The 18345-nt window shown below is 45.9% G+C and overlaps 1 protein-coding gene across 1 annotated transcript in view; it reads right to left on the minus strand.

The window, feature by feature from the left end:
- Positions 1–2105: 2105 nt before the first annotated feature.
- Positions 2106–18345, minus strand: part of LOC109904636 (tandem C2 domains nuclear protein) — a 26353-nt gene continuing 10113 nt past the window's right edge. The window contains exons 9-12 of the mRNA XM_031787676.1: positions 15785–15976; positions 4109–4214; positions 3332–3528; positions 2106–3168 (exon numbers count right to left, since the gene is read on the minus strand). Coding sequence (XP_031643536.1) covers positions 3058–3168; positions 3332–3528; positions 4109–4214; positions 15785–15976 — 606 coding nt within the window. The 3' untranslated portion in view covers positions 2106–3057. The remainder of the gene's footprint in view (positions 3169–3331; positions 3529–4108; positions 4215–15784; positions 15977–18345) is intronic.

The following is an 18345-nucleotide window of genomic DNA, read 5'->3' on the forward strand; positions in this document are numbered from 1 at the left end:
CTCATAATCAGAACACAACTCGAGTGAGATAAACATAGCATACAAAGGGGGCGATAATTACGAACATAAGCAACCATTCAAATTTAAACAGTTTCTCCGGCTCAAAATGTGTATCGGCCAATTAATATTGTCGATTTACCTGCATGTGACAACGCTAAATAGCAGTTGGTCCCATCAGATAATATGCCACACGTTAGCCTTATGCTAACCTCCCAGGTAGGTGGCAATGATCACATCCTAGAACAAATGCTTCGTCAGCCTATCAAAGATCTTAGACTTTATATCCACCAATCGATGGCATTTCTTAAAATAAGTCAACCCTGGTCACTAGGGAGATATTTTAAACCTACAAATTTAAGGTTTACTTTTTTTTTCTCTCCATTGATCTGTAACACAATGTGGAGAGCCAATATTGCCCTGATGTATCCTTGACTAGGCTACTAGCTACTAGCTAACAACAGTTTCACGTTTTCAAATACATGACAAAACCCATGTTTTTGTTCATCTGTTTCACATATACTTTAGTGGAAAGTTTAAAAAATATATATATATTTAAATAAAGTAATAGTTAAATAGCAGTCTTGTAGGCTACTGCTATTACCATAGTTTCTAAGTGGCACACTGCTAACATCAAGCTTTTTCTGTTGTGGGAAAAAAAAAAGCTGTTCACTCCCGGTCTTTGCCGCTCAATTCAAAACGCATGTCACGAAGTCGATGTATATAATAACGCATAGCCTGTAAAACGCTGTAGGCCTGCATGTAAGTGTAGCCTACACAAGAATACATCTTACTAATGATAGCCTACACTAACGTCTCTTAGCCAGGAGAGGGTGTAATCACTCCCTGGGTAGGCTCCACCATGCGTTCACCTCCCGCCGCCTGGAAGCCGAGGCTACAGTACATATGGAATAGGACCACAGTAGTTAACGAGGTCCATTATGAATTGAGGTGTACCATATAATTCCCCATATTCATTAGCAGGTTATAACATAAGGAAAACGCTATTTGATGTGAATGAATGAAGCTCCGTTGATTGGAGATCCTATAGTAGCTAGCCTACAGAAAAGGCTAATCAGAGAGTTAAGATGACTTTGTCAAATATAACTAATTCCCCATCAGATAGATTTACAGAGTCGGCTCCATTAAGACCGTCTGTTCCAGTCCCTCAGACTCGCAATAAAACGTATTTAAAAAATAACATCAATACTTCCATCTGTAGGATGATAACGAGAGTGCAACCTATAATCAATCCCACTGTACACATGGGCACGGTTATCCTCCTCGAGTCAAATAACACATAGCCTTAAGTGACAAAGCAGATGCCTCCCGAGTGGCTCAGGGCTCTAAGGCGCTGCATCGCAGTGCTAGCAGTGCCACTAGAGATTCTGGGTTCGAGTCCAGGCTCTGTCGCAGCCGGGCCGCGACCGGGAGGCCCATGGGGCCACGCACAATTGGCCCAGGGATATCCTTGTCTCATCGCACACTAGCGACTCCTGTGCACGCCGACACGGTCGCATAGGGCTAAACGTGTGCCATTTTATCTGGGTGAGGTTAGCATAAGGCTAAACGTGTGCCATTTTATCTGGGTGAGGTTAGCATAAGGCTAAACGTGTGCCATTTTATCTGGGTGAGGTTAGCATAAGACTAAACGTGTGCCATTTTATCTGGGTGAGGTTAGCATAAGGCTGTTTGTAACTTATTTTTTAAACTTATTTTGTATATAATGTTGCTTATGATCGAAAATAACTCCTGGTCATCAGAACTGCGATTACTCCAGTCACCTAAATCACAGACTGTTCTCTCTGCTACCGCACAGCAAGCGTTACCGGAGCGTCAAGTCTGGGACCAAAAGTCTCCTTAACAGCTTCTACCCCCCCCCCCCCCCCAAGCCATAAGACCGCTGAACAATTAATCAAATGTCTACCTGGACTATTTACATTGACACCCCCCTCCACTAAACTCTCTGTTTATTTTCTGTGTACAGTCACTTCACCCCTATCTACATGTACAAATAACCTTGACTAACCTGTACCCCCGCACATTAACTCGGTACTGATACCCCCTGTATATAGCCTTATTATTGTTATTTTATCGTGTTACTTTTTAATGATTTTTACTTTAGTTTACTTGTTAAATATTTTCTGAACTCTTTATTGAACTGCACTGTTGGTTAAGGGTTGTTTCACGGTAAGGTCTGTCGTTTTTCGGGTCTGTTGTCTCATAAGGCTAAAGGCTAATGTATCATTATAAACAGAGCATTTTGTGCAGCATCGGGTCTGTTGTCTCATAAGGCTAAAGGGGACATCTAGGTGAGGTCTCTACACCTGTCGTTTTCCGGCGCATGTGACAAATAAAGTTGGATTTGATTTGATGAATTAATTTACCGCCTGGTGATGTCTCCAGGCGGACCAAAAGTCCATCCGACCAAAACAGGATGAAATTTCAGGTCTTTTCAAACAGCTCTTACACTTAAAGGGCATTATCATCATTTTCACAATTTCACAGTATTATTACAACCTCTAATATATAGAACACATAGGAAAATCACATTTTTGACTGCACTAGGCCTTTAAGAACATACATTTTAGGTCAATAATATTACATTGTATTACACACCATCAACTTATTCCACAGATCCATATGGGAAAATGTGTGTTTTCACCTGTTGTTGTTAGTAATATTAATAAGATATTCTTTGTTTTTTTAAATATATTTTTTTATATATATATTTTGAGATGTAGACCGCAGACTCCGTGTCAGTACCTCCGTGGACCCCACTTTGAGAACCCCTGAAATAGGGTGCCATTTTGAATGTAGGCTGTGTGAGTTTCTATAGTCTGTGTGAGTTTCTACAGGCAGTGTGAGTTTCTACAGGCTGTGTGAGTTTCTACAGGCTGTGTGAGTTTCTACAGGCTGTGAGTTTCTACAGGCTGTGTGAGTTACTATAGGCTGTGTGAGTTTCTACAGGCTGTGTGAGTTTCTACAGGCTGTGTGAGCTGTGTGAGTTTCTACAGGCTGTGTGAGTTTCTACAGGCTGTGTGAGTTTCTATAGGCGTTTCAGGACCCGTTGAGTCTGTGCCATACAGCCACCACCTTCTCGGGGTGAGACATGCTATCCCTCCACTGCTCTGCTGCTTCCTGCGTTGGGCTGTCGAAGCCAAGGTGAACCTGCAGAAAAATGTACGTTGTTATGCAACTGGGCTAATCTTCGAAACGCAAACACTCCACGTGGTTACTGGTGTGTGTGACAGCGAGATAGGCAGAGCATGTGTGTGCATGTGGATAGTGGCAAGAAGAAGAAAACAGATCCAGTACGTTAAGCCGTTATCACCTGCCCGAGGAAGTGTTTTCGTCTGACAGAGCGGCGGCTGTACAGTTTGACTGACAGCAGGAAGCTCTGGTCCAGAGCCAAGGGGAAGTAGAAAGACTCAATCCAGGTCAGCTGACCTCCGGAGGACTTCAGGACGTGAGTCTTCTTCTTCATCACCACCCTGCCCAACAGCTGCATCTCTATCTTCACAAAGAACGCTGTTTCACAGACGAGGAAGGAGGGGACACACACACACACACAAACACACACAAGCAAAATGGTTACTCGTTAGCCTCGGAAGCCCAAGGCTTCTCATGTACCAGACGGGATTTGTAAGGATGGCCACTCAAGACTACTCATCATTCAAATAATTTCAAATGTTTTCGAAGAATGATGTACGTGAATGGACCTGTAGGTGGTCAGATCGTAGCCTAGTGGTTAGAGCGTTGGACTAGTAACCGGAAGGTTGCGAGTTCAAACCCCCGAGCTGACAAGGTACAAATCTGTCGTTCTGCCCCTGAACAGGCAGTTAACCCACTGTTCGTAGGCCGTCATTGAAAATAAGAATGTGTTCTTAACGGACTTGCCTGGTTAAATAAAGGTAAAATAAATTTGTAAAAATTTAAAAAGATCCAGACCTGGGTTCAAATCCTATTAGATATATTTCTAAAACATTCAGTAGTTGCTGTTGTGGCCAGGGTTGGCACTTGTTGGACTTTCCATTGGTTCCATTGCAACAGGCAAGTTCAATCGAACATTTTGAACCCATGTCTGGTCAGGTGAAATATAGACACCTACCCTGCCTGAGTGGAGCAGGGAGGTTCTGGGCAGCGAGGACCTGCAGTTGGATGCGTCCGTTAACAGGCTGGAAACAGGTGGCCAGGTGCAGCTCAGCGTGACACACCTGGAGAAAGACAGACAGGTAGAAGAGGAAAACGTCAGACACTGGAGACACTTTTCTAGTTTCAAACATTTCCTACCAACAACCTCATGTTGCTAAACACACTGGTGCCGTCCCAAACGCCTGTACTTGGTTCGGTAGCTAATGCGGCGTGACGACAACGTGATTTGGAGGTATGGTAACGCCAGACTAGGTAGATAAAACTGCTTCTGTGTCAAATCATCAAATCAAATTTTATTGGTCACGTACACATGGTTAGCAGATGTTATTGTGAGTGTAGTGAAATTCTTGTGTAAGGACTCGAAGCCAGGTGACCATCTCTGTCGGTGCCATCTTGCGTTGTGGATTAGTTTGGAGGAGTACGACGTTGAAGAAGATAGTGAAAATACCACATGGATATTTTTTAGGAGTTAACCGAAAGGAATTGAATGTTCTGTGCTTGTTTGTGCTGTCTATGTGTACCATAAAGTGGTAGACTAAATCATTTGGTCTAACAACATTCTGTTGTAGCATAATGACGATTTGTGTCTGACTTCTGGACCACAGAATGTCCTTTCCCTCTCTCCGTCCCTCCTGAGGTTTGACCTACCACTGACTTCTGGACCACAGAACTTGACTGGCCTGCACAGAGCTCTGACCTCAACTCCATCGACTTTGGGCTGAATTGGAACGCCGACTGCGAGCCAGGCCTAATCGGTCCAACATCAGTGCCCGACCTCATTAATGCTCTTGTGGCTGAATGGAAGCAAGTCGCCGCTCCAATGTTCCATCATCTAGTGGAAAGCCTTCCCAGAAGAGTGGAGGCTGTTATAGCAGCAATGTTCCAACATCTAGTGGAAAGCCTTCCCAGAAGAGTGGAGGCTGTTATAGCAGCAATGTTCCAACATCTAGTGAAAAAGCCTTCCCAGAAGAGTGGAGGCTGTTATAGCAGCAATGTTCCAACATCTAGTGGAAAGCCTTCCCAGAAGAGTGGAGGCTGTTATAGCAGCAATGTTCCATCATCTAGTGGAAAGCCTTCCCAGAAGAGTGGAGGCTGTTATAGCAGCAATGTTCCAACATCTAGTGGAAAGCCTTCCCAGAAGAGTGGAGGCTGTTATAGCAGCAATGTTCCAACATCTAGTGGAAAGCCTTCCCAGAAGAGTGGAGGCTGTTATAGCAGCAATGTTCCAACATCTAGTGGAAAGCCTTCCCAGAAGAGTGGAGGCTGTTATAGCAGCAATGTTCCAACATCTAGTTGAAAGCCTTCCCAGAAGAGTGGAGGCTGTTATAGCAGCAATGTTCCAACATCTAGTGAAAAAGCCTTCCCAGAAGAGTGGAGGCTGTTATAGCAGCACTGTTCCAACATCTAGTGGAAAGCCTTCCCAGAAGAGTGGAGGCTGTTATAGCAGCAATGTTCCAACATCTAGTGGAAAGCCTTCCCAGAAGAGTGGAGGCTGTTATAGCAGCAATGTTCCAACATCTAGTGGAAAGCCTTCCCAGAAGAGTGGAGGCTGTTATAGCAGCACTGTTCCAACATCTAGTGGAAAGCCTTCCCAGAAGAGTGGAGGCTGTTATAGCAGCAATGTTCCAACATCTAGTTGAAAGCCTTCCCAGAAGAGTGGAGTCTGTTATAGCAGCAATGTTCCAACATCTAGTGGAAAGCCTTCCCAGAAGAGTGGAGGCTGTTATAGCAGCAATGTTCCAACATCTAGTGAAAAAGCCTTCCCAGAAGAGTGGAGGCTGTTATAGCAGCAATGTTCCAACATCTAGTGGAAAGCCTTCCCAGAAGAGTGGAGGCTGTTATAGCAGCAATGTTCCAACATCTAGTGGAAAGCCTTCCCAGAAGAGTAGAGGCTGTTATAGCAGCAATGTTCCAACATCTAGTGGAAAGCCTTCTCAGAAGAGTGGAGGCTGTTATAGCAGCAATGTTCCATCATCTAGTGGAAAGCCTTCCCAGAAGAGTGGAGGCTGTTATAGCAGCAATGTTCCAACATCTAGTGGAAAGCCTTCCCAGAAGAGTGGAGGCTGTTATAGCAGCAATGTTCCAACATCTAGTGGAAAGCCTTCCCAGAAGAGAGGAGGCTGTTATAGCAGCAAAGGGGAGGGACCAACTCCATATTAATGTCCATGATTTTGTAATGAGACATTCAAGAAGCAGGCGTCCACATACTTTTGGCCAATGTAGTGTACAGTAGTTGTGTGTCTGTAACTTTCTAACTCATCGTTATTCACGATTCATTCAGGAAGATCCGTAACCATGGTAACATCCACATGAATGTAGAAGTGTTTAGAAACATATTCTATTCTTATTTACAATTAAAGTGACACCAAAATTATACTATAGTTTAGTTACCATTCATTTCTATTGGACACAAAATAATCTGTAACACAACCAAAACAAACAGCAAATGAATCCAACAAATTGACGTAATCATCGCATGCTAGGAATATGGGACAAAATACTACACTTTTGACTACTTTAGTACACATAAGTAAATTTGGGTGGACTTTGGACAAAAAAAAATGGCCTTCATTTCTAAACGGTTCACCCGACGTGGATGACAATACTCTCAAATTAAAGCCGACAGTCTGCAACTTAACCTCGTAGTCGTTGTATCGTTTTAAAATCTCAAAGTGCTGGATTACAGAGACAAAACAACAACGAATATGTCACCGTCCCAATACTTTTGGAGATCACTGTACATGTCCTGTGTTATCACAACATTAAACACAATCATAACCGTATGTATCCCTAGAAAATACACATTATTTGTTTAAGCATAGTCTTTAAACACAATCATAAATTGATTCATGAGTACAATGCTCAGGTCTTCAGAATCACATGATGACGTTATCCCAAATGGCACCCTATTCCCTATGTAGTGCACTACTTTAGACTAGAGCTCTATGGCACCCTATTCCCTATTTAGTGCACTACTGTTGTCCAGGTTCCATAGGGTTCTTGGTCAAAAGTAGTGCACTAAATTTCATTTTATTTAACCCCTTATTTTTTACCAGGTATGTTGACTGAGAACACATTCTCATTTACAGCAACGACCTCGGGGAATAGTTACAGGGGAGAGTCACTGGCTTACTGGGGCTCTTTCATACCGTCCCTGGGAGGGGTGCGTCACTTGAGTGGGTTGAGTCACTGATGTGATCTTCCTGTCTGGGTTGGTGCCACCCCTTTGAGTTGTGCCGTGGCGGAGATCTTTGTGGGCAATACTCGGCCTTGTCTCAGGATGGTAAGTTGGTGGTTGAAGATATCCCTCTAGTGGTGTGGGGGCTGTGCTTTGGCAAAGTGGGCGGGGTTATATCCTTCCTGTTTGGCCCTGTCCGGGGGTGTCCTCGGATGGGGCCACAGTGTCTCCTGACCCCTCCTGTCTCAGCCTCCAGCATTTATGCTGCAGTAGTTTATGTGTCGGGGGTCTAGGGTCAGTTTGTTATATCTGGAGTACTTCTCCTGTCCTATTCGGTGTCCTGTGTGAATTTAAGTGTGCTCTCTCTAATTCTCTCTTTCTCTCTTTCTTTCTCTCTCTCGGAGGACCTGAGCCCTAGGACCATGCCTCAGGACTACCTGACATGATGACTCCTTGCTGTCCCCAGTCCACCTGGCCGTGCTGCTGCTCCAGTTTCAACTGTTCTGCCTTATTATTATTGGACCATGCTGGTCATTTATGAACATTTGAACATCTTGGCCATGTTCTGTTATAATCTCCACCCGGCACAGCCAGAAGAGGACTGGCCACCCCACATAGCCTGGTTCCTCTCTAGGTTTCTTCCTAGGTTTTGGCCTTTCTAGGGAGTTTTTCCTAGCCACGTGCTTCTACACCTGCATTGCTTGCTGTTTGGGGTTTTAGGCTGGGTTTCTGTACAGCACTTTGAGATATCAGCTGATGTACGAAGGGCTATATAAATACATTTGATTTGATTTGAGAGGAGGGGGGGTGAATGAGCCAATTGTAAACTGGGGATGATTAGGTGGCCATGATGGTATGAGGGCCAGATTGGGACTTTAGCCTGGACACCAGGGTTAACACCCCTACTCTTACGATAAGTGCCATGGGATCTTTAGTGGCCACAGAGAATCAGGACACCCGTTTAATGTCCCATCCAAAAGACAGCACCCTACACAGGGCAATCACTGCCCTGGGACATTGGGATATTTGTATATATTTTTAAATAAAAATAGGGAACAGGGTGCCATGTGGTACACATCCAATGTTGCATCAGAGAGTCGGCTCTTAATGACATTCCCATTGCCATGTGACACACGTCTCCTGCTTCTCTTTTCAGCAGACAGCCACTGCTTTTCAGCCAGGAGCATGACCCGTTTCAGCCACAAGGCGGACATGCTGAGGTCTGACATCAACAATATGTAGAAGGACATTTCCTGTTACGGTAAGTACAGTCCATAACCTTTCTTAAACTTCCTGGACTGTGTATACAGGTGTAGGATCGTAATTTGATCACCCTGTTGCAGGCAAAAATTCCCCTGCAATGCAGGACATGTAAAACGTGTAAAACGTGTAGTGTATTTGAGGTTTAAAAAGGTTTCTGAAGTTTGTCAATTCCACTTTGTAGGTTCGGACTTGATTTTCACTTATGAAAACGGTATCAACCCGTTCAAAAGTGTCCATTAATTATAATCCACATTTTCTGTTGCCATATGATTATTTTCCAGATGCAGCTCAAATTAAGATCCTAGATCTGTACCTCAGATGCCTATAATGTCCATTAAAAACCATTATTACACAAGGCTATTTCTAAAGAATATTATTGCATCAATTGCTTCTAACCGTTTCTAAATCACCTGATCTCCATCAACAACTCTCCACATAATGAGCCTATAACCCCGGTCAACAACTCTCCACATAATGAGCCTGTAACCCCGGTCAACAACTCTCCACATAATGAGCCTATAACCCCCGTCAACAACTCTCCACATAATGAGCCTGTAACCCCCGTCAACAACTCTCCACATAATGAGCCTATAACCCCCGTCAACAACTCTCCACATAATGAGCCTGTTACCCCGGTAAACAACTCTCCACATAATGAGCCTGTAACCCCGGTCAACAACTCTCCACATAATGAGCCTATAACCCCCGTCAACAACTCTCCACATAATGAGCCTGTAACCCCCGTCAACAACTCTCCACATAATGAGCCTATAACCCCCGTCAACAACTCTCCACATAATGAGCCTATAACCCCCGTCAACAACTCTCCACATAATGAGCCTGTAACCCCCGACAACAACTCTCCACATAATGAGCCTATAACCCCCGTCAACAACTCTCCACATAATGAGCCTATAACCCCCGTCAACAACTCTCCACATAATGAGCCTGTAACCCCCGTCAACAACTCTCCACATAATGAGCCTATAACCCCCGTCAACAACTCTCCACATAATGAGCCTATAACCCCCGTCAACAACTCTCCACATAATGAGCCTATAACCCCCGTAAACAACTCTAGATGTCATTTATTTGACTCTTTATTTGACTCTTATGTATGACTCTGTCTAAGGCCTGTGTTATCTAAGGGCTTGGTTGGGTGCCTTAAGAAACTGCAAATAAGCCAGTGCGTCATAGTTGGCCAGTAAAAGGAATCATGAAAGCAGCAGCTGGGAACGATACTCCCAGTGAACAGGTTGGTGTTTAGAGGGATACTCCCAGTGAACAGGTTGGTGTTTAGAGGGATACTCCCAGTGAACAGGTTGGTGTTTAGAGGGATACTCCCAGAGGACAGGTTGGTGTTTAGAGGGATACTCCCAGTGAACAGGTTGGTGTTTAGAGGGATACTCCCAGTGAACAGGTTGGTGTTTAGAGGGATACTCCCAGAGGACAGGTTGGTGTTTAGAGGGATACTCCCAGTGAACAGGTTGGTGTTTAGAGGGATACTCCCAGTGAACAGGTTGGTGTTTAGAGGGATACTCCCAGTGAACAGGTTGGTGTTTAGAGGGATACTCCCAGTGAACAGGTTGGTGTTTAGAGGGATACTCCCAGTGAACAGGTTGGTGTTTAGAGGGATACTCCCAGAGGACAGGTTGGTGTTTAGAGGGATACTCCCAGTGAACAGGTTGGTGTTTAGAGGGATACTCCCAGTGAACAGGTTGGTGTTTAGAGGGATACTCCCAGAGGACAGGTTGGTGTTTAGAGGGATACTCCCAGTGAACAGGTTGGTGTTTAGAGGGATACTCCCAGTGAACAGGTTGGTGTTTAGAGGGATACTCCCAGTGAACAGGTTGGTGTTTAGAGGGATACTCCCAGAGGACAGGTTGGTGTTTAGAGGGATACTCCCAGTGAACAGGTTGGTGTTTAGAGGGATACTCCCAGAGGACAGGTTGGTGTTTAGAGGGATACTCCCAGTGAACAGGTTGGTGTTTAGAGGGATACTCCCAGAGGACAGGTTGGTGTTTAGAGGGATACTCCCAGTGAACAGGTTGGTGTTTAGAGGGATACTCCCAGTGAACAGGTTGGTGTTTAGAGGGATACTCCCAGTGAACAGGTTGGTGTTTAGAGGGATACTCCCAGTGAACAGGTTGGTGTTTAGAGGGATACTCCCAGAGGACAGGTTGGTGTTTAGAGGGATACTCCCAGTGAACAGGTTGGTGTTTAGAGGGATACTCCCAGTGAACAGGTTGGTGTTTAGAGGGATACTCCCAGAGGACAGGTTGGTGTTTAGAGGGATACTCCCAGTGAACAGGTTGGTGTTTAGAGGGATACTCCCAGTGAACAGGTTGGTGTTTAGAGGGATACTCCCAGTGAACAGGTTGGTGTTTAGAGGGATACTCCCAGAGGACAGGTTGGTGTTTAGAGGGATACTCCCAGTGAACAGGTTGGTGTTTAGAGGGATACTCCCAGAGGACAGGTTGGTGTTTAGAGGGATACTCCCAGTGAACAGGTTGGTGTTTAGAGGGATACTCCCAGAGGACAGGTTGGTGTTTAGAGGGATACTCCCAGTGAACAGGTTGGTGTTTAGAGGGATACTCCCAGTGAACAGGTTGGTGTTTAGAGGGATACTCCCAGTGAACAGGTTGGTGTTTAGAGGGATACTCCCAGTGAACAGGTTGGTGTTTAGAGGGATACTCCCAGTGAACAGGTTGGTGTTTAGAGGGATACTCCCAGTGAACAGGTTGGTGTTTAGAGGGATACTCCCAGAGGACAGGTTGGTGTTTAGAGGGATACTCCCAGTGAACAGGTTGGTGTTTAGAGGGATACTCCCAGTGAACAGGTTGGTGTTTAGAGGGATACTCCCAGTGAACAGGTTGGTGTTTAGAGGGATACTCCCAGTGAACAGGTTGGTGTTTAGAGGGATACTCCCAGTGAACAGGTTGGTGTTTAGAGGGATACTCCCAGAGGACAGGTTGGTGTTTAGAGGGATACTCCCAGTGAACAGGTTGGTGTTTAGAGGGATACTCCCAGAGGACAGGTTGGTGTTTAGAGGGATACTCCCAGTGAACAGGTTGGTGTTTAGAGGGATACTCCCAGAGGACAGGTTGGTGTTTAGAGGGATACTCCCAGTGAACAGGTTGGTGTTTAGAGGGATACTCCCAGTGAACAGGTTGGTGTTTAGAGGGATACTCCCAGTGAACAGGTTGGTGTTTAGAGGGATACTCCCAGTGAACAGGTTGGTGTTTAGAGGGATACTCCCAGTGAACAGGTTGGTGTTTAGAGGGATACTCCCAGAGGACAGGTTGGTGTTTAGAGGGATACTCCCAGTGAACAGGTTGGTGTTTAGAGGGATACTCCCAGTGAACAGGTTGGTGTTTAGAGGGATACTCCCAGTGAACAGGTTGGTGTTTAGAGGGATACTCCCAGTGAACAGGTTGGTGTTTAGAGGGATACTCCCAGAGGACAGGTTGGTGTTTAGAGGGATACTCCCAGTGAACAGGTTGGTGTTTAGAGGGATACTCCCAGTGAACAGGTTGGTGTTTAGAGGGATACTCCCAGTGAACAGGTTGGTGTTTAGAGGGATACTCCCAGTGAACAGGTTGGTGTTTAGAGGGATACTCCCAGTGAACAGGTTGGTGTTTAGAGGGATACTCCCAGAGGACAGGTTGGTGTTTAGAGGGATACTCCCAGTGAACAGGTTGGTGTTTAGAGGGATACTCCCAGAGGACAGGTTGGTGTTTAGAGGGATACTCCCAGTGAACAGGTTGGTGTTTAGAGGGATACTCCCAGAGGACAGGTTGGTGTTTAGAGGGATACTCCCAGTGAACAGGTTGGTGTTTAGAGGGATACTCCCAGTGAACAGGTTGGTGTTTAGAGGGATACTCCCAGTGAACAGGTTGGTGTTTAGAGGATACTCCCAGTGAACAGGTTGGTGTTTAGAGGGATACTCCCAGTGAACAGGTTGGTGTTTAGAGGGATACTCCCAGTGAACAGGTTGGTGTTTAGAGGGATACTCCCAGAGGACAGGTTGGTGTTTAGAGGGATACTCCCAGTGAACAGGTTGGTGTTTATAGGGATACTCCCAGTGAACAGGTTGGTGTTTAGAGGGATACTCCCAGTGAACAGGTTGGTGTTTAGAGGGATACTCCCAGTGAACAGGTTGGTGTTTAGAGGGATACTCCCAGTGAACAGGTTGGTGTTTAGAGGGATACTCCCAGTGAACAGGTTGGTGTTTAGAGGGATACTCCCAGAGGACAGGTTGGTGTTTAGAGGGATACTCCCAGAGGACAGGTTGGTGTTTAGAGGGATACTCCCAGAGGACAGGTTGGTGTTTAGAGGGATACTCCCAGAGGACAGGTTGGTGTTTAGAGGGATACTCCCAGAGGACAGGTTGGTGTTTAGAGGGATACTCCCAGAGGACAGGTTGGTTTTTAGAGGAATACTCCCAGAGGACAGGTTGGTGTTTAGAAGGATACTCCCAGAGGACAGGTTGGTGTTTAGAGGGATACTCCCAGTGAACAGGTTGGTGTTTAGAGGGATACTCCCAGAGGACAGGTTGGTGTTTAGAGGGATACTCCCAGAGGACAGGTTGGTGTTTAGAAGGATACTCCCAGAGGACAGGTTGGTGTTTAGAAGGATACTCCCAGAGGACAGGTTGGTTTTTAGAGGAATACTCCCAGAGGACAGGTTGGTGTTTAGAAGGATACTCCCAGAGGACAGGTTGGTGTTTAGAGGGATACTCCCAGTGAACAGGTTGGTGTTTAGAGGGATACTCCCAGAGGACAGGTTGGTGTTTAGAGGGATACTCCCAGAGGACAGGTTGGTGTTTAGAGGGATACTCCCAGTGAACAGGTTGGTGTTTAGAGGGATACTCCCTGAGGACAGGTTGGTTTTTAGAGGAATACTCCCAGAGGACAGGTTGGTGTTTAGAGGGATACTCCCAGAGGACAGGTTGGTGTTTAGAGGGATACTCCCAGAGGACAGGTTGGTGTTTAGAGGGATACTCCCAGAGGACAGGTTGGTGTTTAGAGGGATACTCCCAGAGGACAGGTTGGTGTTTAGAGGGATACTCCCAGTGAACAGGTTGGTGTTAGTATTTGGCCTTTAAATTGTTTAACTTGGGTCAAACGTTTCGGGTAGCCTTCCACAAGCTTCCCACAATAAGTTGGGGGAATTTTATGCATTAATAGAAAATGACTCGAGGAAAAGTGAAAGTCACCCAGTAAAATACTACTTGAATAAAAGTCTAAAAGTATTTGGTTTTAAATTTACTTAAGCATCAAAAGTAAATGTAATTTATAAAATATACTTAAGTATCGAAAGTAAAAGTATAAATAATTTCAAATTCCTTATATGAAGCAAACCAGATGGCACCATTTTCTTGTTTTTTCAATTTACGGATAGCCAGGGGCCACACTCCAACACTCAGACATCATTTACAGATAGCCAGGGGCACACTCCAACACTCAGACATAATTTACAGATAGCCAGGGGAACACTCCAACACTCAGACATCATTTACGGATAGCCAGGGGCCACACTCCAACACTCAGACATCATTTACAGATAGCCAGGGTCACACTCCAACACTCAGACATCATTTACAGATAGCCAGGGTCACACTCCAACACTCAGACATCATTTACAGACAGCCAGGGGAACACTCCAACACTCAGACATTATTTACAGATAGCCAGGGGAACACTCCAACACTCAGACATTATTTACAGACAGCCAGGGGAACACTCCAACACTCAGACATCATTACAGATAGCCAGGGGCACACTCCAACACTCAGACATCATTACAGATAGCCAGGGGCACACTCCAACACTCAGACATCATTACAGATAGCCAGGGGCACACTCCAACACTCAGACATCATTACAGACAGCCAGAGGCACACTCCAACACTCAGACATCATTACAGATAGCCAGGGGCACACTCCAACACTCAGACATCATTTACAGATAGCCAGGGGCACACTCCAACACTCAGACATCATTACAGACAGCCAGGGGCACACTCCAACACTCAGACATCATTACAGATAGCCAGGGGCACACTCCAACACTCAGACATCATTTACAGATAGCCAGGGGCACACTCCAACACTCAGACATCATTTACAAACAAGCATTTGTGTTTAGTGAGTCTGCTATATCAGAGGCAGTAGGGATGAACAGGGATGTTCTCTGTTTAGTGAGTCTGCTATATCAGAGGCAGTAGGGATGAACAGGGATGTTCTCTGTTTAGTGAGTCTGCTATATCAGAGGCAGTAGGGATGAACAGGGATGTTCTCTGTTTAGTGAGTCTGCTATATCAGAGGCAGTAGGGATGAACAGGGATGTTCTCTTTATAAGAGTGTGAATTAGACCATTTTCCTGTCCTGCTAAGCATTCAAAATGTAATTAGTACTTTTAGGAGTCAGGGAATATGTATGGAGTAAAAAGTACAGTATTTTCTTTAGGTATGTAGTGAAGTAAAAGTTGTCAAACATGTTTTTAAAAAGGTTGGAGTCATTAAAACTTATTTTTCAACCACTCCACAAATGTCTTGTTAACAATCTATAGTGTTGGCAAGTTGGTTAGGACATCTACTTTGGGCAAACTAGCTGTTTGCAGATGTAAGAAACACAAGCTAGTAGTGTAGTTACAGAACGCTAGTGGATTTATATTAAGAAGCAAAGTGAAAACAGCATTGTTGTCATCAACATTGTTGCATGTGCTGCATTGACCATGTAGACTGAACACAAGTGTCTCGTGGTTGAGGAACATCAAATGCTGCTCCTTGAGTGACAGGGGGCGTGGCTAGGTCTGTGTGGAAAGCTGTAACGGAGAGAAAAAGCGGAGAGAGTTGACTCAAGTAGCGAAGTACTTGCTGGAGTTCTGCAAAGATGTTTGTCCTTCTGGAAGGTTCTCCCGTCTCCACAGAGGAACTCTGGAGCTCTGTCAGACTGACCATGGGGGTTCTTGGTCACCTTCCAGACCAAGGCCCTTCTTCCCCAAATGCTCAGTTTGACTATCGGGTTCTTGGTCACCTCCCTGACTCATTTTTACACGCTTTGGTGTGATTCGGTCGGTTGATCAAAATCCACAAAGTTCCAATCTCAGGCCACAAGGCCACTGAGGCCACTGAGTTGGAATGGACTTTCTAGTCATCCTGTCTATGCTGTACAACTCTATACTCACAGTGGTCTTGGAAAGGGGGCTGAGCTCCATCCAGTGCTGTGTCTCCTCAGGGCCCAGCTGTCTGAGGGAGAGGACACACTCTGCCACCGTTCTCTTCCTGGGGTGGTGGGTCTGCAGCCGGAATACCAGAGCACTGCAACGCAGCTGCTGCAGCCGCAACGTAAACACAAAGGTCTCCATGAAGACTGTGTCCTAGGAGGGAGGAAGGGAGGGAGGGAGGGAGGGGAGAGAAGGAGAGAGGGAGGGAGGGAGGGAGGGAGGGAGGGAGGGAGGGAGGGAGGGAGGGAGGGAGGGAGGGAGGGAGGGAGGGAGGGAGGGAGGGAGGGAGGGAGGGAGGGAGGGAGGGAGGGAGGGAGGGAGGGAGGGAGGGAGCAGAGATAGAAGATTAGGATGGTACTACATTCTGACTAGTACCTGGTAGATTAGGTTGGTACTCCACTCTGACTAGTACCTGGTAGATTAGGCCACTCTGACTAGTACCTGGTAGATTAGGATGGTACTCCACTCTGACTAGTACCTGGTAGATTAGGCCACTCTGACTAGTACCTGGTAGATTAGGACGGTACTCCACTCTGACTAGTACCTGGTAGATTAGGATGGTACTCCACTCTGACTAGTACCTGGTAGATTAGGATGGTACTCCACTCTGATTAGTACCTGGTAGATTAGGCCACTCTGACTAGTACCTGGTAGATTAGGATGGTACTCCACTCTGATTAGTACCTGGTAGATTAGGCCACTCTGACTAGTACCTGGTAGATTAGGCCACTCTGACTAGTACCTGGTAGATTAGGCCACTCTGACTAGTACCTGGTAGATTAGGCCACTCTGACTAGTACCTGGTAGATTAGGCCACTCTGACTAGTACCTGGTAGATTAGGCCACTCTGACTAGTACCTGGTAGATTAGGACGGTACTCCACTCTGACTAGTACCTGGTAGATTAGGACGGTACTCCACTCTGACTAGTACCTGGTAGATTAGGATGGTACTCCACTCTGATTAGTACCTGGTAGATTAGGACGGTACTCCACTCTGACTAGTACCTGGTAGATTAGGATGGTACTCCACTCTGATTAGTACCTGGTAGATTAGGACGGTACTCCACTCTGACTAGTACCTGGTAGATTAGGATGGTACTCCACTCTGACTAGTACCTGGTAGATTAGGCCACTCTGACTAGTACCTGGTAGATTAGGATGGTACTCCACTCTGATTAGTACCTGGTAGATTAGGACGGTACTCCACTCTGACTAGTACCTGGTAGATTAGGCCACTCTGACTAGTACCTGGTAGATTAGGACGGTACTACATTCTGACTAGTACCTGGTAGATTAGGATGGTACTCCACTCTGATTAGTACCTGGTAGATTAGGACGGTACTACATTCTGACTAGTACCTGGTAGATTAGGATGGTACTCCACTCTGACTAGTACCTGGTAGATTAGGATGGTACTCCATTCTGACTAGTACCTGTAGATTAGGTCCACTCTGACTAGTACTGGTAGATAGGCTGGTACAACATTCTGACTAGTACCTGGTAGATTAGGACAGTACTCCACTCTGGATAGTACCTGGTAATTAGGACAGTACTCCACTCTGACTAGTACCTGGTAGATTAGGACAGTACTCCACTCTGACTAGTACCTGGTAGATTAGGACAGTACTCCACTCTGACTAGTACCTGGTAGTATGTTATCAGCAACAGCTCAACAACAGAACACACTCGCTACGACAAGAGGCTAAACTCCAGTGAGAACTAAAAGCCAGTGAAGCGGGAGCTCAGAGCCAGAATCTGTTGTCGTTGTCTGTTGTCTGTCTGTCTGCTGTCTGTCTGCTGTCCTGTCTGTCTGTCTGTCTGTCTGTCTGTCTGTCTGTCTGTCTGTCTGTCTGTCTGTCTGTCTGTCTGTCTGTCTGTCTGTCTGTCTGTCTGTCTGTCTGTCTGTCTGTCTGTCTGTCTGTCTGTCTGTCTGTCTGTCTGTCTGTCTGTCTGTCTGTCTGTCTGTCTGTCTGTCTGTCTGTCTGTCTGTCTGTCTGTCTGTCTGTCTGTCTGTCTGTCTGTCTGTCTGTCTGTCTGTCTGTCTGTCTGTCTGTCTGTCTGTCTGTCTGTCTGTCTGTCTGTCTGTCTGTCTGTCTGTCTGTCTGTCTGTCTGTCTGTCTGTCTGTCTGTCTGTCTGTCTGTCTGTCTGTCTGTCTGTCTGTCTGTCTGTCTGTCTGTCTGTCTGTCTGTCTGTCTGTCTGTCTGTCTGTCTGTCTGTCTGTCTGTCTGTCTGTCTGTCTGTCTGTCTGTCTGTCTGTCTGTCTGTCTGTCTGTCTGTCTGTCTGTCTGTCTGTCTGTCTGTCTGTCTGTCTGTCTGTCTGTCTGTCTGTCTGTCTGTCTGTCTGTCTGTCTGTCTGTCTGTCTGTCTGTCTGTCTGTCTGTCTGTCTGTCTGTCTGTCTGTCTGTCTGTCTGTCTGTCTGTCTGTCTGTCTGTCTGTCTGTCTGTCTGTCTGTCTGTCTGTCTGTCTGTCTGTCTGTCTGTCTGTCTGTCTGTCTGTCTGTCTGTCTGTCTGTCTGTCTG

Source organism: Oncorhynchus kisutch, linkage group LG14 (assembly GCF_002021735.2).
Source record: "Oncorhynchus kisutch isolate 150728-3 linkage group LG14, Okis_V2, whole genome shotgun sequence".
NCBI classification, from domain to species: Eukaryota; Metazoa; Chordata; class Actinopteri; order Salmoniformes; family Salmonidae; genus Oncorhynchus; species Oncorhynchus kisutch.